Genomic DNA, 22,624 nt, shown 5'->3' with positions numbered 1-22,624 from the left:
ATATTTCCTATGTAAAACTACTTCTTTGTCTTCTCTGGAAATTCATTTTTCCTTTCTGATTCCACCCAATGATGCTCAGGGCTTACTCCTCACTCTGGACTCAGGACTCACTCTTGGCAGGGACTCTGGGGACTCCTTGGGGTCATGAGGATTGAACTAGTACCCTACCTGTTGGTGTACCTATCTGAGACCCTGGATTTGGGTGTAGCTACCTAAGACCCACCCATTTCTGGGAGGGGTCTTGGGAACCAGATATTAGGTGTAACCTTACCTGCAAGACCCGGCCCATTCCTGGGAGGGGTCTTGGAATAGGTAGATAAACCCTGGAGCCAGGGGATTAGGGGCCCCTTTCGGCCCTGCTGAGCTCTCTGGCTTTAGGGTCTCTTTTGGTCTTGGACCAGGATGGAGGCCAAAAGGAAGATGGCTGAAAGGGTTAAGACGCAGGGCTAGCGAAGTATGGCTGTGCTTGAAAGGTTATGAGATTGGCCACACATGTGTGGTGGATAGGGCATGAATAAAGTTAATGCTTCCTGATGCCTGCATGTGAGTCTGATTCTGCCGTTCGCCTAACTTGGGACCCGCCGGCTGAATGGGGGATGCGAAGCCACGTGGCCTGGGGTGGCAGAGAGAAGAATCTCTCCATCCATTGCCATCCAGCACCATCGTTATCTATTTAATGCAAGACCTACCCACTCTTCTATCTTTTTTTTTTTTTTTTGGTTTTTGGGTCACACTTGGCAGTGCTCGGGGATTATTCCTGGCTCTATGCTCAGAAATCACTCCTGGCAGGCACAGTGGACCATATGGGATGCAAGGATTCAAACCACCGACCTTCTGTATGAAAGGCAAATGCCTTACCTCCATGCTATCTCTCTGGCCCCTCTTTTCTATCTTTTTAGTTCCTGAAAATGCTTTCCTATGTCAAAACAAAACAAAACAAGACAAACAAACAGTACGACAAGGACTGACAAATTTCTCCATGAAGCTACAAACCTTGTGCCTGCCTAAGAATTTCCTGGCTCCCTGAAAAATCTGATGGCAGAGACCAGTTTATGCTCCAAACATGTGCTCCATGTACATGGCTGCAAGTTTCAGGTGCAGCCAGACAGTTGGCAGGACTGAACAATCTGTGCAGGGATGGTGTAAATTCTTGCCAGCTTCTTTAGGCATTCAGTCTACCTACAACACTTGCCTTATACTACAATATATCTACACAATAAAATTAGAGCAGAGGAAGGAGTGCAGTCATACAAATGGATTTTATTTATATAATTAAGTGATAGCAAATGAAATGAAATGACCCATGAGGGCCAAAATGATAGTACAGCAGCAGTACTATCTACACAAACCCCCTCATTGTTGTAATGATCCAGTCTGTGTACTTCTTTGAGAGACGAGTATAGATGCCCGGTCCCTGAGGGGTTCCACATTTCCCTTTCAAGCCAAAGGAAGTGATGCCCCTGAAAATATTATCACATATCAGAGGACTTCCAGAATCACCCTGGGAAGACAAAAGCAGTGGTGGCATCAGTATTTCACATGCCCACTAACTAGATGCAAATAGTGTCACTGAAAATGAGTGTTTCAAATATGAAAATGATTGTGAATATTTTAAAACAAGGTTATTTGGTTCATTGATTATTGTTTTGTTATCTACTAATTTTGAGGTAATATTTCTGCTTTAGAAAGAAAGTCTTCCTATTTATTGGCCATTTTCTCAAGTGGCTTACTTACTTGAGGGACAAAATAGTCAATTGCAGATGGAATATCAAGGCAAAGAGAAAATTTTAATTTCACTTTTTTTCAGTAGATAATTGTCTTCCTAAAGAAACAGAACCAGGACAACCCTGTCCTGCTTTCCAATGGGGGACATTGGAAATGTCTCCTTTCAGCACAGGGACTGGGATGGAGGCTTCTGGAAGATCAGGATAACAATACCTGTAAATTAACTGGCTCCATGGCAGAGAGATGCCACTTTGCTATAAGTTGCAGTATTATCCTTCATTCTCAGTGCATCCTTATATTTCCTAGTAGAATTCTAGAATCAGTAAATTTGCATGTATTTAAGGTATGGGGCCAGGATTGATTTGCTCACTGCAGTGGCCCTTCAGAAGTCGAGTCTTGCTGGAAGCACACATTGATATGCTCATAAGCCAATTTTGGCCTGGAAAGGGGAGAGCTCCAAGTGGCTGGGCTGGAGCTGGGTCTGTGGAAGGAGGCATCTGCAGAACTGACTCATTTGCCTGGTAACCCCTTATCTGCACGCACCACCATCATGTTTCCCTAAAGATTTCCCAGGCAGTGAGGTAGAGTTCGAGGAGGGAATGCAGTTACAAACCACACTGCATTTTCCTGGAGAGTTTTCCAGGGTTGGAGCTCTGTGCTGGGAAGTTGTGAGCTTGAGTCCAGGAGCCTGGCTTAGGCAATGACACACAGTTCAGATCAAGGAATTTTGAGGGAATTGGTATGGTGGGAAAAAGATAGTGAAGGTTCTAAAGGAACCATAACCAGTGCTCCTGTGTGTTACCATAGTTTTGGTTTATGTAAGTTAATATAAAAATAGTCCCTCAGCTTCTAATTATATTATCAGAGACATAAGAATAAACTTAAAGCTTGCGATATTTTTATGAACAAGCTTGACTTCAGAACATTATTTAACTAGTGTTTTGCAGGGGAGGCAGATCTCTCTACAGTGCTCAGGAGGCCTGAGGACCCCTTATGTCTTCTGTGATAGTCAGTCAACTGAGCCAGTGGTTCAATGCAAGGGTCTGGAAATGTGGTTCTGATTGGACTCTGTGGTGCTGGAATAATTTAGGTCACTTCTTCAGTGCTTGAGGAGCCTCAAGAGTCACACCCAACAGTTGTCTAGGGAGAATTATGGGGTTCTGGGGGTCAAACCAGAGGGAACTCTTTTCAAGACATGCATCCTAAACACTTTACTATCACTTTGGTCCCCTTTTTTCAAAAAGTTATAGGACTTGGGACAATAATGAAGGTAAGGCACTTGCTTTGTGCACAACTGGTTGGGGTTCGATCCCTGGCGATCCATATGGTCTCCTAAGCAATGCCAGAAGTTATGTCTGAATGCAGAGCTACTCAGTAGCAACCCCTGAGCACTGATGGGTGTGGCTGCCCCAAAACAACAAAAAGGTACTAGGATTTGGGGCCAGAGAGATTGTATAGCAGGTAAGGTGTGAGCCTTGTAAGCAACTGATTTGGCTTCCAGCACCCCATAAGGTCCCCTGAGTTGGTCAGAAGTATTTTCCTGAGTGCAGAACCAAGGGTAAGTTATGAACACAACTAGTTGTGGTCCCAAACCAAAATAACACTAGACTGTGTAAAGCTAATATTATGACATTTTTCTCTATTTTTATAATTTACTGATAGAAAGATAGTAGTAGGATCCTATTTCACTTACATTGCATGAATCATTTCCTCCTTTGAGGTTTCCAGCACAAAACATGTTTAGCCCAATTACAGGATTGTAGTTATAGTGCTTTGGATCATTGCAAACTTTTCTGTCTATGACCAGGACAGTGACTTCTCTCAGAGTGTTAGACATCGGGGACTTGTTTTGAGTTCTTCCCCATCCTGCAACTCGACACTTTGTGTTTGGCTTCAGGTCATTCCAAGTTCTTGGTAGATGAATGAGTCGCACATTTTTATTAATTGTTGCTTTTTGGTTCAGCTGTGGGAAATAAGCATAAAGTGTTAATAGAACATGATAAATCAAAGTTACATTTAAAATTAAACTCTAGTCCAACAGTCAGAGGCCTTTTTATGTAGCCATGATATGTAGCTACATAGGTGACCAAAAGAGTCTTGCAGATAAGTGACCAGATTTTAAGATATACTGTAATGGATTGGTGTCAAATGATTGGAAGGCACAATCCAAGGTGGGTACCTGCAGAAGCTGAAGATCGCCTTCATGTGTGCTTTGATCATAGCATGGGTAGGGGATCTTTTTCCTAACATTTATTATCTGTCTTCCTGGTTCACTTTTGTTCTGTGCATGAGCCCCAAGGATGATCTGGGTCTTGTTGTTTCTAAAAAGAAACAAAGTGCTCTTAACTGGAATTGTTCTTAGAAGGAGCAGGATCTCATTACAGGCAGATCAGTTTCATGGAAAGCTGGCATGAGAAGAAAACCTGTACACTTTTTCTTTATTCTGTGTACTTGGCATCAAATCTGGGCCTAGCCCTAAGACATGGAAACCATGCACTCTAGATATACCCCTGATTCATAAGCAGTGGCGCAAGCGGTTACGACATCTGCCTTGCCCGCACTAGCCTAGGACAGACTGCGGCTCAATCCCCTGGCGTCCCATATGGTCCCCCAAACTAGGAGCAATTTATGAGAGCATAGCCAGGAGTAACCCCTGAGTGTTTTAATTTAATTTAATTTTTTTTTTTTTTTGGTTTTTGGGCCACACCCGGTGACACTCAGGGATTACTCAGGGGCTAGGACAAAACTGCACAAATGGGGGAGCCACAGCAAGAGACTATGAGTAAATCAGTTGAAAAGTGGAATCACAAGAGGAAAACAAGTTTGGAGAGGCCATCATTGGAGAAAGGGTAAAATGTCCAAGAACTTATGGAAATTCATTGAAGATTCCCCATTGGTCTTGTTCTTTGAGGTCTGTTCTGGTTTTATCTTCCTGTTGGGGTAATACAAGCTCTCAAACATTTAAGTTCTTTTTAAAGATGCATAGGCCTCCCATAAATTTTGAGGTACTTCAATAAACTTTTTTTTAATTAGCATGTGTCCAGAAACACTTTTTAAAACTCAAGCACTCACATGGTACAATGAGCAGCTGTCAACACCCAGTTCTTTTCAATCAAAGCTCCACCACAAATCTTTTTCTTGTCTGTTTTAATTAGAACCATGTAGGGTCTTGAGTGAGGAGTGACTTCGTGGCCACCAATTATTTGTCCACAGAAACCTGTTCCAAAGTAAAAGGCAAGTCAAGTTAGTATCTAGGAGAGAGGGAAACAAGAGAGCAGGGATCAATCTCTGCATGGTCACTGCCATCACCTTGCTCAGGTGCCTCAGGGCAGAGAAGGTCTTCTGCCACCATACCACAGGTGCAAGAGGAAGAGGGAGACTTGATAGAAGGGCTCAACCTCTGCATGGTTGCTGCCATCACACTGCTTAGATGCTGCAGAGCAGAAGAGGTCTCTGGCTGCCATAGACTACTTTAAAAAATACTTCTGAAATTCTAGCACCCCAAACCCTCCTATGCAAGGAATAATGGGAAAACTAAGGAAGGCATCACCAGCTGGAGATATGGAGAGAAATTCTAACAGATTTCCAAGTCCTCCAAAATGGGTGAACTTAATAGATGAAGACCTAAAATTGGCATTTAATGTTTTAGCAATGGAATTTAAAGAATCACTAACCAAAGAAATTAAATCCATAGATAAGCAATTCATCCAACTCAAAGAAGTGTTCTATCAGAAGATGTGAGAGTCCATACAAACCAAACTAAAGGAACTAAAAAACATGCTAGCAAGCCACGGTAGCAGGATTACACACATAGAGAATCTATGGTTGACTCGAAGACAATATACAAGACAGAACAACAAAGAAGTCAACAAAGAAATGAGAGACAAAACATTGGAAGAAAATGTAGGGGACTTAATGAACAGATAAAGAAAATAACCTAAGAATTGAAGGAATACCAGAAGGGGAGAAAAAAGGGAAAGTGAAAGAACAAGTAATGAGAGAAATAATAGCAGAAATTTTCCCACCCTCTGGAAAGTGTTATTTGTAGAAATCCAACAGGTGAAAGAGTTCCAAATAAAATAGACCTAGTAGACCAAAACCAAGACATATAGTAATCCAAATGGAAATAAAAAGATGAATTCTTTAAAGCAATATGGGATAAAAAAAAACTATCAAGTACGAAGGAAGGAACATAAGAATCAAATCAGATCTCCCATTTGAAATAATTCAAACAAGAAGACAATGGAATGACATATTTAAACTACCGAATAAAAGAAATTTCCAGCCTAGAGTCCACTATCTGGCAAAACTCTCATTCACATATGTGGGAGGACTAAAAACATTCTCAGACAAAAAAAGAACTTGAACTATTTGTGCTAACCAAACTGACCCTAAATGCACTAGTCATAGATGAATTACACAACCCAAATACCCAATTGTAACAACAATAACTCTACACAATTTAATAGCACAGCAAACCTCTCTGTCAATAATCTCCTTAAATGTCAAAGTACTAAATTTCCCCATTAAAAGACACAGAGTAGAGTGTTGAATCAGAAAACAAAAACCAGATATCTGCTGCCTGCAAGAAATACACCTAAAAGTACAGGATAGAGTTTAGAATAAAGGGATGGAAATCAATTATTCGAACCAATGGAAAAAATAGCTGGGACAGCCATTCTTATATTAGACCATATTGCAGTCAACGTCAAGAAAGTGCTCAGAGACAAAGATGGACACTACTTATTGATCAAAGGAACATTAGACCTAGAAATACTAACTCTGATCAATATTTAAGCACCAAATATAGAGCCAGCAAAATATGTAAGGCATTTGCTCACAAACCTCGAGAAATATATGGAAGAAAATGTGATAGTAGTAGGTGATTACAATACCCCATTATCACCACTAGACAGATCCACCACGCAGAAAACTAGCAAAGACATAAGAACCCTAAATGAGAAACTAAAAGTACTAGGACTAATGAACTTATACAGGGCCCCACACTCTCAGAAAGCAGAATACACATACTTCTCAAGTGCACATGGAACCTTCTCTAGAATAGACCATGTCTTGGGATATAATCTAACTTGCACAAAGTTAGCAGAGGAGAAAGAGATTAAGAAATAGATCCCATTTAAAATAGTATCTAAAATATGAAGTACATAGGAATCAACTTAACAAGAGAAGGGAGAGACCTATACCATGAAACTTCAAAACAATTTAGAAAGAAATTAAAGAGGACCTAAGGAATTGGAAGAACTTCCCATGAGTAGGAAGAATCAACATCATCAAATGACTCTCTTATCTAAACTACCATATAGAATCAATCAATGCAATCACTATTCAAATTTAGACATCATTTTTAAGGACTTAGAATAATCATTTATAAAATTCATATGGAACCACAAGAGACCTAGGTTAGTCAAATCCATACTAAAAATCAAGAAACTGGGTGGCATTTCTTTACTTAATTTACAGCTTTATTATAAAGCCATAGTGATCAAAACAGCATGCTACTGGAACAAAGTCTCAGACCAATGGTTCAGAATAGAATATCCAGTGACATATTCCCAAATATACAGTCAACTAATATTTGATAAAGGAGCTAAGAATCTGAAATAGAACAAAGACAGTCTCTTCAACAAATGGTGTTGGAACAACTAGATAACCACCTGTAAGAAACTAAAGATTGATTTATACCTCACACCTCACACAAGTCAATTCAAAATGCATTAAAGACCTTGAAATCAGACCCAAATTTATAAAGTTTATTGAGGGAAAAATAGGCAGATCACTTCAATAATTATACCTCAAAAAAGTCTTTGATGATAGAATGCTAATAGCAAGATCTATAGCATCAAACCTAGATAAGTGGGACTACATCAAACTAAAAAGTTTCTGCATGGTGAAAGAAACACTTGTTAAAACTAGAAGACAGCTAATGGAATGAAAAAAGTTTTTGCACTCAACACATCAGATAAAGTGTTGGTATCTTGGATATACAAAACACTCAGAATTTTTAACTCCACAAAACCTAATAAAGCATAGAAAAATGGGGAGAAGAAATGAATAAATGAAATAAGGTACAGATGGTCAAGTGGCACATGAAAACATGTTCACCAACACTCATCATTAGGGAAATCCAAATCAAGACAACAATGAGGTACCACTTTATACCAGTGAGAATGGCACACATCAAAAATAATGGGATCAATCTCTGTTGGCAGGGATGTGGCAAGAAAGTGATTCTCATCCACTACTGGTGGAAATGTTGCCTGGTCCAACCCTTATGGAAAACAAATGGAGGGTGCTCAGTAAACTCAGAATTGAGCTGTCATATGACCCAGCAATTGCACTCCTGGGTATCTATCCCTAAGATAGAAAGACATTAATCTAAAAATATGAATGCACACCACTATTAATTTCAGCACTCAGCACAATAGCCAAGATTTGAAATAAACCTAGATGTCCAATAACAGATGAGTGGATCATAAAGATGTGGTACTTATGCACAATGGAATCCTACATAGCAGCAAGCAAGGACACAATTATGAAACTGTGGATGGAACTAGAAAATATTATGTTAAATGAAGTAAGCCAGAAGAAGAAGGATTAATACAGAATGATATCACTTATTTGAGGTACCTAGAATATATACCATATATACATACAATACGCCATGAAGAAACACAAAGGTCTAAATGGTAGAAACTCTGAACGCCATAGGTACCAGGGTATAGTGAGGAGAAGCAATCAAATCATGCGGAAGAGAGGAAATTCAAATCCTTAACTATATTTTATACCATAAAGAAACTGGCAGCAACAGAAACAGTGGTTTAGAGCAAACAGGTGTTTATTCAACCTCTCACTACAAAGGCCATGTGATCAGGCAGTGACTGTCGAACCCCAAACCCCAGGTAACAACCACAGAATCAACACAGTACCTTGCAACAGCATCAAGAACCAAACTCCCCCCCAGGAAGTTCCTAATACCAATACCACTCTGGCACCAACTTGCACCAGGTTGATACAACATCCTGTGGATGAGGAAACAGCAACAACTTAATCTAAGGGCAGGTTGCCCTACTTCATCACCTAATGGTCAGAAGAAATCAGAAGATACTCTGTCCTTTGTTCTGGGCAAAAACCAAGATCCTTAATAACAGAAGACTGGATAGATAACAACTGCAATTGGATAAAACGTTTCCTGGGACCAATAAGAAAGACTTTAGCCTAGGCTTTGGCCTAGGATTTGTACAAAACCAAAATCTCTAATTCCATAGGTCTGACTTTGACAGCCATGACTGAGTAGAACTTCTGGAACCATATAGGAAAGACTATATTCTAGGCTTTTTCCTAGGATCTGTGCAAAAAAAAAAAAAGAGATCACTAATAATAGAAGACTGATTACAACAACCTTGATGGAGCAGAACTTCTAGAACCATAAAAAAAGATTATATCCTAGACTGCTTCCTATGACCTGTGCAAAAAAAACAAGATTTTTATAACAGAGGAATGGTTTTCTCATCTACAACTGAGCAGAATGTTTCCCGACATCATAAAAAGACCTTGGGGTTCAATAATGAGCATGTCTGGATGACATGACATTAAGCATGACAGTATACTTCAAAGGTGAAGAAACCCTGTATCTCTTGGGCCAAGGGAATTCCCTTTCTAATTTCCCCAATACTTCAATACTTACTGTGCTTATACAAAAAACAACAACAACAGCAAAACAATACAAAACAAAACGAAAAAAACAAACCACAAAACCTTGCCACACTAGCCCTTCATTTTTTTCTTTTCTATTCCTTTCTTGTTGTTTTTTTGTTGCTGGTGAGTTTTATTGGGCATTGCTTGTTTTGTTTTGATTTTTTTCTTTTTTCCCTTTCTTCTTTTAAATTGATATTTTTAGCTTCTAGATGGACTCCTCCCAGATTTATTTCTTTTTTTGTTTGTTTCAATAGAACCACAGAACTCGGCCTCACAAATTGAGGGGGAGGGGAAGTGGATGGTACCAGGAACAAGCAGTTGCATGAAATTGAGTGGAAATAATAAAAATAAAAATGATCAGACCTAAACTCCAAACCCAAAGTCAATGGCAACAGAATTGATACTCAATCTACCAAAAGCTATAAACAAAGGAGATCTGTTACAGTAGCAGTCCAGGGAGCAAAGGAGTGAAGTTTGGGGTGCATACTGGGAACAGGGATGGAGGGAGGACAATACTGGTGGTGGGAATGGCCCTAATTCACTGTTACTATGTACCTTAAATATAACTGTGAAAGGTTTGTAATTCACATTGGCCACAATAAAAATTATTTAAAAACTATCATGTCAGTATTCACCCTGAAGAGGTCTACTTGAAGCCTTTTTACAAAGACAAAACATACTGTACCAACTTCGAGAGGAAGCATGGGCAAGAGCATTGTCAGACCACAAATATGTCACAGCCAATAAACTCAGGCTTCAGGGTTTTCAAAGAGCATAGAGTCGTGTGTTGGTCTGTACCAGCAGCACTGATCAAAGAGAAGCTGTGATGATAGCAATCTATGTACCTTCCCACTTTTTCTGGTTTAATACTGCTCTGGGGAATTAGAGGGGTCTGTAGAAATTGTAAACTGCCCTTTATAAACATAGTTTTTGTCAAATATTCAATATAATACTAATAACTTTCAACTTTGACCTTTCCAGAGTTATTAGAGATATTTATTTATTTATTTATTTATTTATTTATTTATTTATTTATTTATTTATTTATTTATTTATTTATCTCCTATATGGTGCTTGGGACCAGATGCCCATGGTACTGCTTGTGCTCTGTGATGTGGGAGATTACCTGGGCCACCCTAAAGTTGCTTGAGGATTTATAGGGCTATATCTGGTGGTACTCAGACAATATATGCAATGCTATAGATTAAACCAGGAACTGCTATATGCCAGGCAAGTATCTTAGTCCTTGTAATAGCTCACTGGTCTCTCTCTAAGAACTTTGTACTTTCTGCATCTGTTAAAGAATACCATCTACTAGGCTGAATACCATCTACTATAACTCCATTGTCTAGATTGAATTTCCTAGTTTAATCTGAGGTACCTTCCAATGAGGTAGGGATGAGAAGAGATACTATTATGAGAAATTTGTATTTAGTCAATTTTCCTAGATGTCTTTCCAAGAGCAGAGATTCATTACTAGAGACTTATTGGTCTAAAACACAAGGTTAATCATCCATACAGAGTGCCTTTGTGATAAACTTAGCTCTCCACCTTTCTATACCAAATATTATTGGATTCTTGTAAAAGATTTCTCTTGACCACTCGTTGAGACTCCTGGTCCCCTAAATAGGGCATAGTTCCTGTAATTGCTAAAATGGGTTCACTGCCCAGTTTACAACAAGGTGTAGATATATAAGTATTTTTTTAAAATAAGGTTTGAGGAGACTAAGAGGAAGTGGAAGAGAATCACTACAATGGCTCTTATGGTACATAGGGAGTTTGGAAGTGAAATTTCTAGAAATAAAAAATGTTGGGCTGGAGAAATAGTTCAGTGGGTAAGTTCTTGTCTTCGGCACAGTATGGTTCTCCAAGCCCAATGTGGAGTGATCTCTGTATAGTGAATAAGCATTCTTGCCTTCACAAATTAAAAAAAAAAAAAGAACTTAGAAAAATCAAGAGAACTTTACCCACAGCTCAATTTCTCTCCCCCAGTGGGAGTCATATTTAGATAGATCCTGAAGGGTTATCTTTATGTCTGTTAAGCTGCAAAACCCAATATTTCAGAATTCTCTTTTTGGCAAAGTCTGTTTGGTGAGCACCAATCTCAGAACAAAAGTACACATCATACATATCATTCTAAAATCAAGCACTCCTAGAATAGAGAAGGGTAGTACTTAAAACAATTAATAATGAACAATTCTTGGTTGCAAATCAGAATGAAAATCAATTATAATCTTTGGGGTAGGGATATTAGTAGAATCTTTCATATTAAGAGTATTGTCATGTGTGGGAGGGCTGGGAATACTCCCCCAGAGCCTCAGTTGTTACTTTGCTATGAGGGCTCACAAGGAAACAAAGCAGAGTAGGACAAGCTGTTATTTCCTTTGAAGAAAAGATCTGGCTAGATTGTTTCATCATCTCATCGTCTCTCTTTTTATTATTATCATGGTAGATATTTTAACATGTTGAACAGTCATACTAAACCACGCAATATACCCACTCTTTGGTTCCAAATGTTTTGCAACATTAAAAAATAACATTACTCAATTTTTATTCCTTCTTTTAATTATATTTAAACATTATTTTGGGGGATAACACCCAGTAAAGCTCAGGATCATTTCTGGCAGGGCCTGGGGAACCATTTGGGGTGTCAGGGATTGAGCCCATGTTGGCTGAATGAAAGGCATGCACCCTATTCTGGCTCTGTGTTGCTCCTTATCTTGGATGCAAGGCAAAACATAATCATTCTGAGAATTCCTAGCCAGACCAATTGCTATATTAGTTAATATTTATACCTCCAAAAGTAAAAAGATTTTGGGGATTTGCTCTACACTTGTTCCTACATCAAAAGTCCTAAATTTCTGGATGTTAGGAGGGATAGTCTCTAGAACAATCCAGTTGGCAATGCCGTGTGAGTTAGACAGCATTTTAAATCGACACATATGCAACAATCAAGACATGCTGACTTGGTATTACCCCTCCCCCAAAAGAATTAGTGAAGAATGAAAAGTACTTTGGTGATCCTCAAAAATCTCAAAATGGAGTATTTCCAATGTTTTCATGTATTTACAAGGACACACACATAGTTAAATAATAGTAAAAGTTTGAAGCATTTTTAATTTTTGATGGATGTCTAGGCTTTTTGTCTTTAAAGTAATCTCTGCATTTTCTGCAATAGAAGGCTAATGACCACCATTTAATTTCTGAAAGGTATTAGTTGTTTTCCTAACAAAGTATTTTGTCTAGTTGTCTTTATATTTTGTGCATATTTCAAATTACAAATTGGCAGCAATGAACAGCAAATTTTCTTTTGTAAAGAATTGTAAAGAATAAAGGAAGATTTTTCCCCACTCAAATAAAGGCATACTTATAGTCCAAGAAAGATGATAAGAGTTGGTGGGAGGAATTCTCCTCTTAGAATAGTTAGGTACTAGTGTTAATAGTTCTTTGAAGGCTTGCTCTCTTTTGCAAATGTCTATAATAGAAATCATAAGTATACTTATTAAAATATTTATTACTTATTAATAAAAATTCTTACTTTTGATAAAAATATAAGTCTTACCTTGAGGAATTAACAGGAAAAAAGTAGGAATGAAGAGAGAAGACACCAGAAATAGGCAGGGGTTCCTCATTGTGGCAGGCTTTCCCACATCAATTCAAAGGCATACCTGGTTTAGTTGCTGGTTGTTTATATATAGTAGAGTCAAAGGATGTGGTTTTTGCTCTGGTTTTTTTTTTTTTCCATTTTCAAAGAAATGAAACACAACCTTGTGATAATGGTGAATAGTGACTCTACCAGAGAGCACATTTTCCTTGTCTGGGACTACTGAGAGAGAGCATTATAATCCCACAGGGCAACTGATGGCAGCTAGATTTGGTGCCTCTAGGACATAATTTATAAGAAGAGATTCTAAAATGTCTCAGGTGATCCCCTAGGGAATCTAACTTCTAACTTTCACTTCAATAATATTATGTTAAATTTCCATGAATGGAAACCTATTTAGGACTAAAACTAGAGCTCTAAAGTAAAATCCTGGGTTCAGAGCCAAAGTACCAAGAGTAATGGCTTGTTTTGTATGCAACCAACTTGGGTTGGATTCCTAGCACCATATAGGGTTCCCTGAGTTTACTGGGAGTGATTCCTGAGTACAAAGCTTGGAGTAAGCCTGAGAGCCAATGGGTATGCCCCAAACTTTTAAAATAAAGTTCTAAAGCTGATTGGCAATCAGAAGGATTAATAGGTATTTACCTATCAAAACCCTCCACAAATTAGAAATGAGATAGTAGATCTAACAACAAATATAAAGATTAAAAAATTTATAAAGATAGTCCCCTCTGTTAGCTACAATAAATCAGAGATATTTTAGAGTGGAAATAAATCACTCCTTGAAGAATTACAAAATATTCAATTCATGCTAGATTAAATAGAAAATATGACTAGACCAATTCCAGGAGAGAAACAAAAATCAATAGAGTCTTGCTATGAAACTCGTATCAGTCATGGGCTGTTAGACCCAATGAATACTTTAATAGAAAGAAACCAAACTTTGAAGTGATGATATTTTTAGGACTGCCACAGCCTCAGTTTACTGGAACATTAACACTTGTTCAGACACATACACACTTATCTCTTGCCTGTAAATTTCAAATCTCATTAAACTACACAGATATATTAGTTGTGCCAAACTTTAACTCATATAAAAGACAGAAGCTTTAAATTTTTTGCCTGAGTGGCACAATAAATATGAGGTAGAGCTAGCACCTAAACCCAGACCTCTGACTACAATGTTTATATTCCTTCTGTGATACTTTCTACAAATATAAAAATTCTTGTCACTTCTAAATTATTTTAAAATATTTAGTTGATGTCACTTTACTCTAATTCCCAATTTACTTCTTTTTTTTTTCTATTTTTTAAAAATATTTTTTATTTTTATTTTGACCAAAGTGAATCACAAATCTTTCAAAGTAATGTTTTAGGTACATAGTGACATTGAATCAGGGGCATTCCCACCACCAGTGTTGTCCTCCCTTCACCCCTGTTCCCAGCATGCATCCCATATGCATCCCCTTCCTTTGTGTACCCCAAAGACCCTAAAATATAGAAGGCTAGAGCATGCAACTGACCTGGGTTCAATCCCTAACATCTCATTGCGTTCCCAAACCCTGTCAGGAGTGATCCCTGAGTGCAGAGTCAGGAGTAAGCCCTGAACACCATTGGGTCTGACCCCAAAACAAACAAACAAACAAAAAGTTATCACTAGGAAAGTTTGTGGGTTTTGAGTTTGTTGTTGTTATTGCTGTATTATGGGAGGGGCACATCCGGTGATACTCAGATGTTACTCTTGGCTCTGTGCTTAGAAATCATTGCTGGAATAGTCAAGGGACCATATGGGGTGCTGGGAATTGAACCTGGGTCAGCCATATGCAAGGCAAAGCCCTTCAAGGTCCCCAAAAAACAAACAAGTTTTATCTGAAGGAAATCATATTATTAGACAAACTGTTTTGGTGCTCATTTGGAATAGACACATACATTAAATTATTGAATTGTATACCTTGACACATACTGTGTACTGAGCAGGGTGAGAATTTGCCTTGAATGCAACTTTCTCAGGTTTTATCCCTGGTATTCCATATAGCCCCCTAAGCAAAGACAAGAGTGACCAGAGCACTGCTGGGTGTGACCTAAAGAACAAAAATAAATTTAATCAGAATTGAAAGGACTGTGTGCCAACCCACTCATCAAATGGAAAGAAATGATTATCAAATGCAGTACTTTATTTATAAATGGGTAATTTTTTTATTTTTAATTTTGGTTTGTTCTGGGGACCACACCCAACAAAACTCTGAAGTAATTCCTGAATCTCTAAACTCAGGGATCACACATGTTGGGGCTTGGGGGACCCTATAGGATGCCAGGGATCAAACCTGTGGTGGCTGTATGTGCTATCACTCTAGCCCCTATATCTGGGTTGTTAAACAAAATTGCTCCCACTTAGGGGCTAGAGAGATAGCACAGCAGGGAGTGCATTTGCCTGCATGTGGCTGACTCACATTCAATCCCTGAATCCCATATGGTCGCTGAGCTTGTCAGAAGTAACTTTTGAGCACAGAGGCAGGAGTAACACTGGATTTCACCCCTCCCCACCAAATGTTGCTCACACTAATTAAACTAAATTAAACTAAAGGCAATGGGCTAATATATACATGGGAGAAGGTGAGAGGGGACAAATGGTACCTTTGCCAAATTCCTATTTTCACATGACAAGGGCAAGATTCCCCTCCAGTCTCTGTACAAAACTAATGGCAATGTCTTTTTTATGGAAAATATTGATCAAAGGATTTGAACCATGTAAATTGAGTTCTGAGAAAACTAGACAGTACGTTTTGTTTTGTTTTGTTTTGTTTTGTTTTCTCCATCCCTCTACACATGGAAGTGGGAAATCATACTAAATATTCCAAAGTCCTCCTCCTGGGACTATCAAGGAAGCAGGAACTACAGCCCCTCATCTTTGGGGTGTTCCTGATCAGGTACCTAATCACACTGCTGGAGACTCTGCTAGTTGTACTGGCTACCGTCTTCGACCCCCACCTCAACACACGCATATATTTCTTCCTCTCCCACCTGTCCTGGACCGACATCTGCTTCTCCTCCACTACTGCCCTCAAGATGCTGACCAACATCCAAGCACAGAGAAAAGCCATCACCTACCGAGGCTGCATGGCCAGATGCATTTCTTCATCTTTGCTGTCTTTGACAACGTTCTGCTGGCTGTCATGGCTCAAGACCGCTTTTGTGGCCATCTGCCAACCCCTATACTGCACTGTCATAGGAAGGCCTAGCAGGCCATCCTGGGGGTTTGGGGAAAGGGAAACCAGACCCTCCCTAGTGAATAAAACTCGCTCTCTACAGCCCCTCTACCTTCACCTCCCTCTACTGTAGACTTTTGCTTGCTACAGGATTCAGTGGCTGAAAAGCCCTGTGGTTGAGGACACTCACTGATATATGACTGCCGGGAGCCATCTTCCCTAGACTCCAAAAACCAACTCACAGGATGAAGCTGGGTTCCAGATATTACCTCTTCCCTGTCTATTCAAAAGTCTTAAAAAGGACATACAAATCTACTTTGAATACCTCTTTAATTACATTTCTCCAATAAGCATATCTGTGACCAAATATCTTCTCACGTAGCAACAATTTCCCCCCTCTTCAGAATCTGTTTAGTACAGAATTCTATTAGACAAGTCTTTGTCTAGAGGCCATGTAAGAAAAAGTTTATTGGGATTGTTGGTCTTGATACCTCGACCCCCATATACACTGGTAATACCTTTTGTCATTCTTCCTTTTTGCATAGGCACATTAAAATGGGAAAAGATTACATATGCAAACAAGTTTATATCTAATAGAGATGGGAGCATATTTTAACTGCAGTGGGACCTTATATCCTGAGCTCCTGGCATAGTGACCTGGCTTCAACTTCAGCTAATCAGACATTGACCATTCACCCCTGAACTGTGGACATTGTCTGCAGAAACAAACATGGTTTCCTACACCATCATCAGAAATAAGAACTCTTAACAAGAAAGGCGCCATCACTGCCATGGCATTGACTTACTCCAAAGATGGTACTTATGACACCATGACAACCTAGGAATAGCAACAGTCTGCTTTTAGAGCAGGATTCTTTGCAATGCTACCTAATGGTGAGAGGAAATCAGAAGATGCCAGACACCACACAGCCTTCAACATAGGACCTGTATAGAAACCAGGATCTATAACTACAGAAACCCGACAGCAACAACTATGATGGTGAAGAACTCTTCCTGGGACCACAGAGAATGTTGAAGGGGTCAGACAACCTAGTAGGCCTGGAGCTTGGAGTTGGGCTTATGCCAAAACACTTCAGTTGTGAGGCTCCCCACTTTTAGGCCAAAGGTTTCTCCTTCCAATTTTTTCCATATTTTTCTGTGACTAGCAAACAACAACTGCCACACACACACACACACACACACACACACAAACACACACACTCTCACACACATTTTTTTTCTTTTAGTTCACCTACTACCTGAATAAAAAAAGTATACTAAAGCTTCTGCTATTGTATTAATGACTTTATTGGTGATACAATAATTGTCACGAATATATCTGCTAATGAAATTTTCTTTTTCCAATTCTTTGTTGTTGTTTTTTTAATTTTAGATCTCCTATTTTCTTTTTATATTTTGCTTTCTGTCATCCTGAAACAAATAAATTATGATCAGTCATGTCAACTATGATGCATTTTCTTTTAATAATTTATTTAACGAAAGAAAAAATCATTTAACAATATTGTAAGTTTAAATTACTATGTTCAATGTGGGCCATCTCCATAAACTCATTATTTTCTGGAACAAGATGTAAATCAAGCTGTGATAGATCATAGGTACACCAGGCCACATGAAAGCTGGCCATCTTCAAAGGCCAAAGTCATATCTGCTGTATCTATCACCCAGAATCTCTGTTTTCCCGATGACTCTGTCTCATTATCTCTCTATGATTTTCCTTTAGGGACACCGATCTGACCAAACTTTAGATATGCAAACTTTGAAGGCTAATATCACCATGGCATTTTGGAGAGAGTCTGGGCACCCTCCTACCATATCTTCCTTCTTCCAGGAAGTCTGGCAGCCATAACCATTCCCACAAATGTAGATATCATGTCATGTTTGAATCAGGACAGCTCTATAGACTCACTCTTTTCTCAAACAAGGTGTAAACCAAGCCATGAAAAATCATGGTACACTGTCCCACATAGCAGAAAGGTGGCTATCTCAGGAGCAGAGAGTGGGCCAAAGTTCCACCCTGCTAAAGCTACTTCTGCTGCATCCACCATCCAAAATCACCATTTCTCTGGTGGGTCTGCCTCAGTACCCTTTTATAATTCTCGTTGATGACACCAATCTCACCAAATTTCAGTTATGCTAATATCATATGCAGATATAACCAGGGTTTTTTGGAGTGAATGAGAGCACCATCCTTCCACATTCTCTTTCTTTTTGGGAGGTCTTGCAGCTGAGAACATGCCTTTAGAAGCTACATTAACAGTTAATAGTGCTTTTAATTTTGTTTGATGCTGTCATCCCTATTGGAACACACCAATTTAAAAGCATGGGCAATTAACATCAAGAGCTTACTAAACCTTTTGCCATTGTTTTATGACTTCATTATAGATACAGTAATTTCCACAAATATGCTTGCTACTGTACTTTTTCTTTTGTATTTCTTTCTTTTTTTAAACTTCCTTTCTTCTCATTTTCTTTTTTCTTTTTATTTTTTTTCAGTAATTTTTCTTTCTCTTATCTAGAAACAAATGTATTATGGTCAACTATGTCAAAGATGTGATGCAAAATAAATAAAGTAAACAATTTTGCAAGTTAAGATACCTCAATAAAATTAATAAATAATTTTTAAAGTAACTGTAGTTTTTATATTCTTATGAATCAAGTATATGGTTGTTCTGATGTTTATATTTAGATCAAGAATAACATTTAGTCACAAAAGTATCTGTATAAAATAGGTTGATATATGCAAAATACTTGCTCAATTGTGAGTCTTATTGAATTCTGACAAGTATATGTACATATTTATATGGATTGTATCTATAGGAATATGCTTATTATTTTACACCAAATTTGCTTTGGCTTCCACACCTACCACTAGAAATACAAATGAGTACACTCAGAAGTGAAAGCTTCAAGATTAACCTGTGAACTATGTCTATTCAATTGTATTTGTTTGACTGGGGTCCACTTAATAAGTCATCTATGTATCTCCAATTTAATGACCTTGTTAGTTTTTCACTTAAAGATTTTGCTCTGTAGGGGCCGGCGAGGTGACGCTAGAGGTAAGGTGTCTGCCTTGTAAGCACTAGCCAAGGAAGGACCGCAATTCGATCCCCTGGTATCCCATATGATACCCCCAAGCCAGGGGCAATTTCTGAGTGCTTAGCCAGGAGTAACTCCTGAGCATCAAACGGCTGTGGCCCGAAAACCAAAAAAAATTTTTTTTGCTCTGTAGATCTGACTTATATTTATGAGAACTAGCAATAGAATTAATATTTTCATAATTATGCAATAAACACCAAGGGCAGATTTTCATCTTCAAAAGTCAATGCATTTCTTTTGGATAGCAAAGAACTGTCATTAAAATAATTGGAAAGTAAGTTATACTTCCTTTGTCCTATTTTATATAATTGCATATATAAAACAAATCAATATAAGTTCTGTATTCTCATGAATAGCATTGAAATTATTTGGAAATAGTTCTTTTTCTTCTTCTTTTCTTCTTCCTTCTTTTCTCCTCCTCCTTCTCTCCTCCTCCTCCTTCTCCTCCACTTTCTTCTTCACACAGAGTTATTTATGCTCAGGTCTTATTCATGGCCCTTGGGGCTTCAGGAATCAAGGTCTGAATCCAGATCATCAGTGAACAAGGCAAGCACCTTACTTGCTTCATTGTTTCTCCAGCCTTTGTAAATGATCTTATCATCAAGAATTAGGAGAAACATGGCAGTAGAGGAAAAAATAGAAAATTTCAGACTTCTGTCACCCACATAGAGCTTACTTTATTTCTGATATTGAAGATTAGTAATATGTAATGAAACACAAAGGATGTAGGTTTTATTTTATTTTCATACCTCCTCTCTTTGGTGTATGGCTGAACATTCTAGTTTTATTTCTGGAAGACACAGTCTAGTTTAGCCATGATGTGATAGTTATTTCCTAAGAAAGATAATTTCCTTTGTGATTAAACTTTGCCTATCAACTCCCCCAAGCTAGAAACCAAATTAAGGCCTCACATATATGAGACATATTGCTTTACTACTGAGTCACATCTCCAGACCTAGATAACTCTTACCTTAAATGCTGCATGTGGGGCCATGAAAAGAGAGAGAGAGAGAGAGAGAGAGAGAGAGAGAGAGAGAGAGAGAGAGAGAGAGAACATTCAATAAAAATTGTACTTTAGGGCAACTTTTATTTGGTGAATTTTGAATTTGGGCCACATCCAATTTTGCTTAGGACTTCCTGGCTCTGCACTCAAGGATAACTTCTGGCAGGCACAAGGAGGGCATATGGGGTGCCACAATCAAACCCAAGTCTGCTGTGTATAAAGCAAACAGCTTACTTGCTTTACTCTGACTCCAGATCCAGCAGAAAACTTTTTATGACAGACACTGTGCCCCCCGGGGCAGTCCCATCATTTCATCTCTATTTTGAAAAACCATTTAATTGAGATATGCTAGCATACTGACATAATGACTTTGAAAAACTTTAGTAAAATATGTTTGAATTTGTGATTATTTTAAGTATATAATTTGTGACATTAAATACATTTACAGTATTCATTTCCCAAACTTTTTAGTCCCCTTAAGCAGAAGCATCTTAAACATAAGCAAGTCTTTGGTAACCTCAAATCTCTTTCCTTTCTCTATAAACTCACCTATGCTAGATATTTTATATTGCAACTGATGGGGCAACCTTGTAGTAAGTTTTTTGAAAATAGTGAAATTCGAAGAAAATTCCTAGCTCTTTAGAAACCCAAACATATCTTTGAGAGGCAAATCCTGAAGCTGCTGGAGATGGGGAAAAGTGGATCCCCCTTCAGAAAAGGAGAAGCTTCAAAAGAATTTAAAATTTATGATCAGGGCTCATGTCAGGAAGAATGAGGCTGCAGAGGTGGTGGTGGTGGGAAGATAACAGGCAAAGACTAGCAGCAAGAGCAGACTATCACAGAGGACCAGGTCATGACCAAGTATAAGATGGTGGGCGACATCGCCAACTGTGTACTTCATTCCTTGGTGGAGCTTCTAGCTCAGGTGTCTCTGTACTGAGCTTGTGTGAGAATGGTGATGCTATTATTATGGAAGAAATGGGGGGGATTTTTCAAGAAAGGAAAGGAAATGAAAAAAGGTATTGCCTTTCTCACTAGCATTTTAGTAAATAACTGTATGCGTTACTTTTCCCCTTTGAAGAATGACCAGGATTATATTCTCAAGGAAGTTGACTTGGTAAAAAATGATCTTGAGGTCTATGTGGATGGCTTCATTACTAATGTGGCTCACACTTTTGTGGTTGGGATAATTCAGGGAACCCAGGTAACAGCGTGAAAAGCAGATGTTATTAAGACAACTCACCTTTGTGCTGAAGCTGCCCTATGCCTTGTCAAGCCTGGAAACCAGAATACACAAATGACAGAAACCTTCAAACTCAATTAATTGCACACCAATTGAAGGTATACTGTCACATCAATTGAAGCAGCATGCCATTGATGGAAAAAAATAAACCATTATCCAGAACCCCACAAACCAACAGAAGAATGACAATGAAACAGCTGAATTTGAAGTACATGAACTATATGCTGTGAATGTCTTTGTCAACTCAGAAAGGAAGACCAAGGATGCAGGGCAGAAACTATGATTCATGAATGAGATCCTTCTAAACAATATGACTTGAAAATGAACTTCACATGCCTTTTTCAGTGAAGTTTAAAGGCATTTTGATGCCAAATCATTTACTTTAAGTGGTTTTGAAGATGAGAAGAAGGCCTGAATGGGTGTGGGTGAGTGCAGCAAACATGAACTGCTACAACTATTTAATGTTTTCTATGAGAAGCAGGGTGAATTTGCTGCCCAGTTTAAATTTACAGTTTTGCTTATGCCTAGTGGCCCCATGAGGATAATCATTGGTCATATTGAGCCTATAATAATATAATATTTTGATCTCTATAAGTCTGAAATGGAAGTCCAGGATGTAGAACTAAAGGCTCTTCTCTAGAGTTCAGAAAACTCAGAAAAAGAAAAAACAAAAGGTCTCTAAGACTGTAGAGAATGCCACCAGTGGGGAAACATTAGAAGAGAATGAAGCTGGGGACTGAGGTGGGTCCCATCTCCCCATCTTTGCAACTCCTGCCTTATTCCCTTCCCACCAATTACCCCCCTCCAGGTTCTGTGACATGCAGTTCATCTTTTCCACCCAGGATAGCCATCAGAGCAGGGGTGTCCCTGCCCATCCCAGTCCCCCACCCAGTCTCTTCCAACATGGTCTTTGGGAGGCCAGACTTCCCAGCCACACAAGACTACTTTAAATAATAAAGAGAAATTAAATATTAAAACCAGGAGTCAAAAATCCATTGTCTTCAAGCCCC

General features: G+C 38.6%; 1 protein-coding gene and 1 pseudogene across 1 annotated transcript; one reads left to right on the top strand and one right to left on the bottom strand.

Moving 5' to 3' along the window:
• Positions 1-1,339: 1,339 nt before the first annotated feature.
• Positions 1,340-13,073, bottom strand: LOC126000945 (granzyme A-like). The gene is made up of 5 exons (XM_049768132.1): positions 13,004-13,073; positions 4,798-4,942; positions 3,905-4,046; positions 3,419-3,688; positions 1,340-1,501 (listed from the first exon to the last, which is right to left on the bottom strand). Exons 1-5 carry the CDS (start codon positions 13,071-13,073, stop codon positions 1,340-1,342), a joined length of 789 nt encoding a protein of 262 aa, XP_049624089.1.
• Positions 13,074-15,871: 2,798 nt separating this feature from the next.
• On the top strand, positions 15,872-22,358 carry LOC126001846 (proliferation-associated protein 2G4-like; annotated as a pseudogene).
• Positions 22,359-22,624: the final 266 nt, after the last annotated feature.

Source organism: Suncus etruscus, chromosome 2 (genome assembly GCF_024139225.1).
Source record: "Suncus etruscus isolate mSunEtr1 chromosome 2, mSunEtr1.pri.cur, whole genome shotgun sequence".
Taxonomy (NCBI): domain Eukaryota; kingdom Metazoa; phylum Chordata; class Mammalia; order Eulipotyphla; family Soricidae; genus Suncus; species Suncus etruscus.
Note: the sequence above shows the minus strand (reverse complement) of the source record. Positions and strands in the feature narration are given on the sequence as shown.

Coding starts and splice junctions, on each gene's coding strand:
- LOC126000945 (XM_049768132.1), bottom strand. CDS start 13,073: ATGAGGAACCCCTGCCTATTTCTGGTGTCTTCTCTCTTCATTCCTACT. Junction 4,943..13,003: donor TTTCCTGTTAATTCCTCAAG/GTAAGACTTATA, acceptor ACTTTGGAACAG/GTTTCTGTGGACAAATAATT. Junction 3,689..3,904: donor GCGATCTTCAGCTTCTGCAG/GTACCCACCTTG, acceptor TATTTCCCACAG/CTGAACCAAAAAGCAACAAT.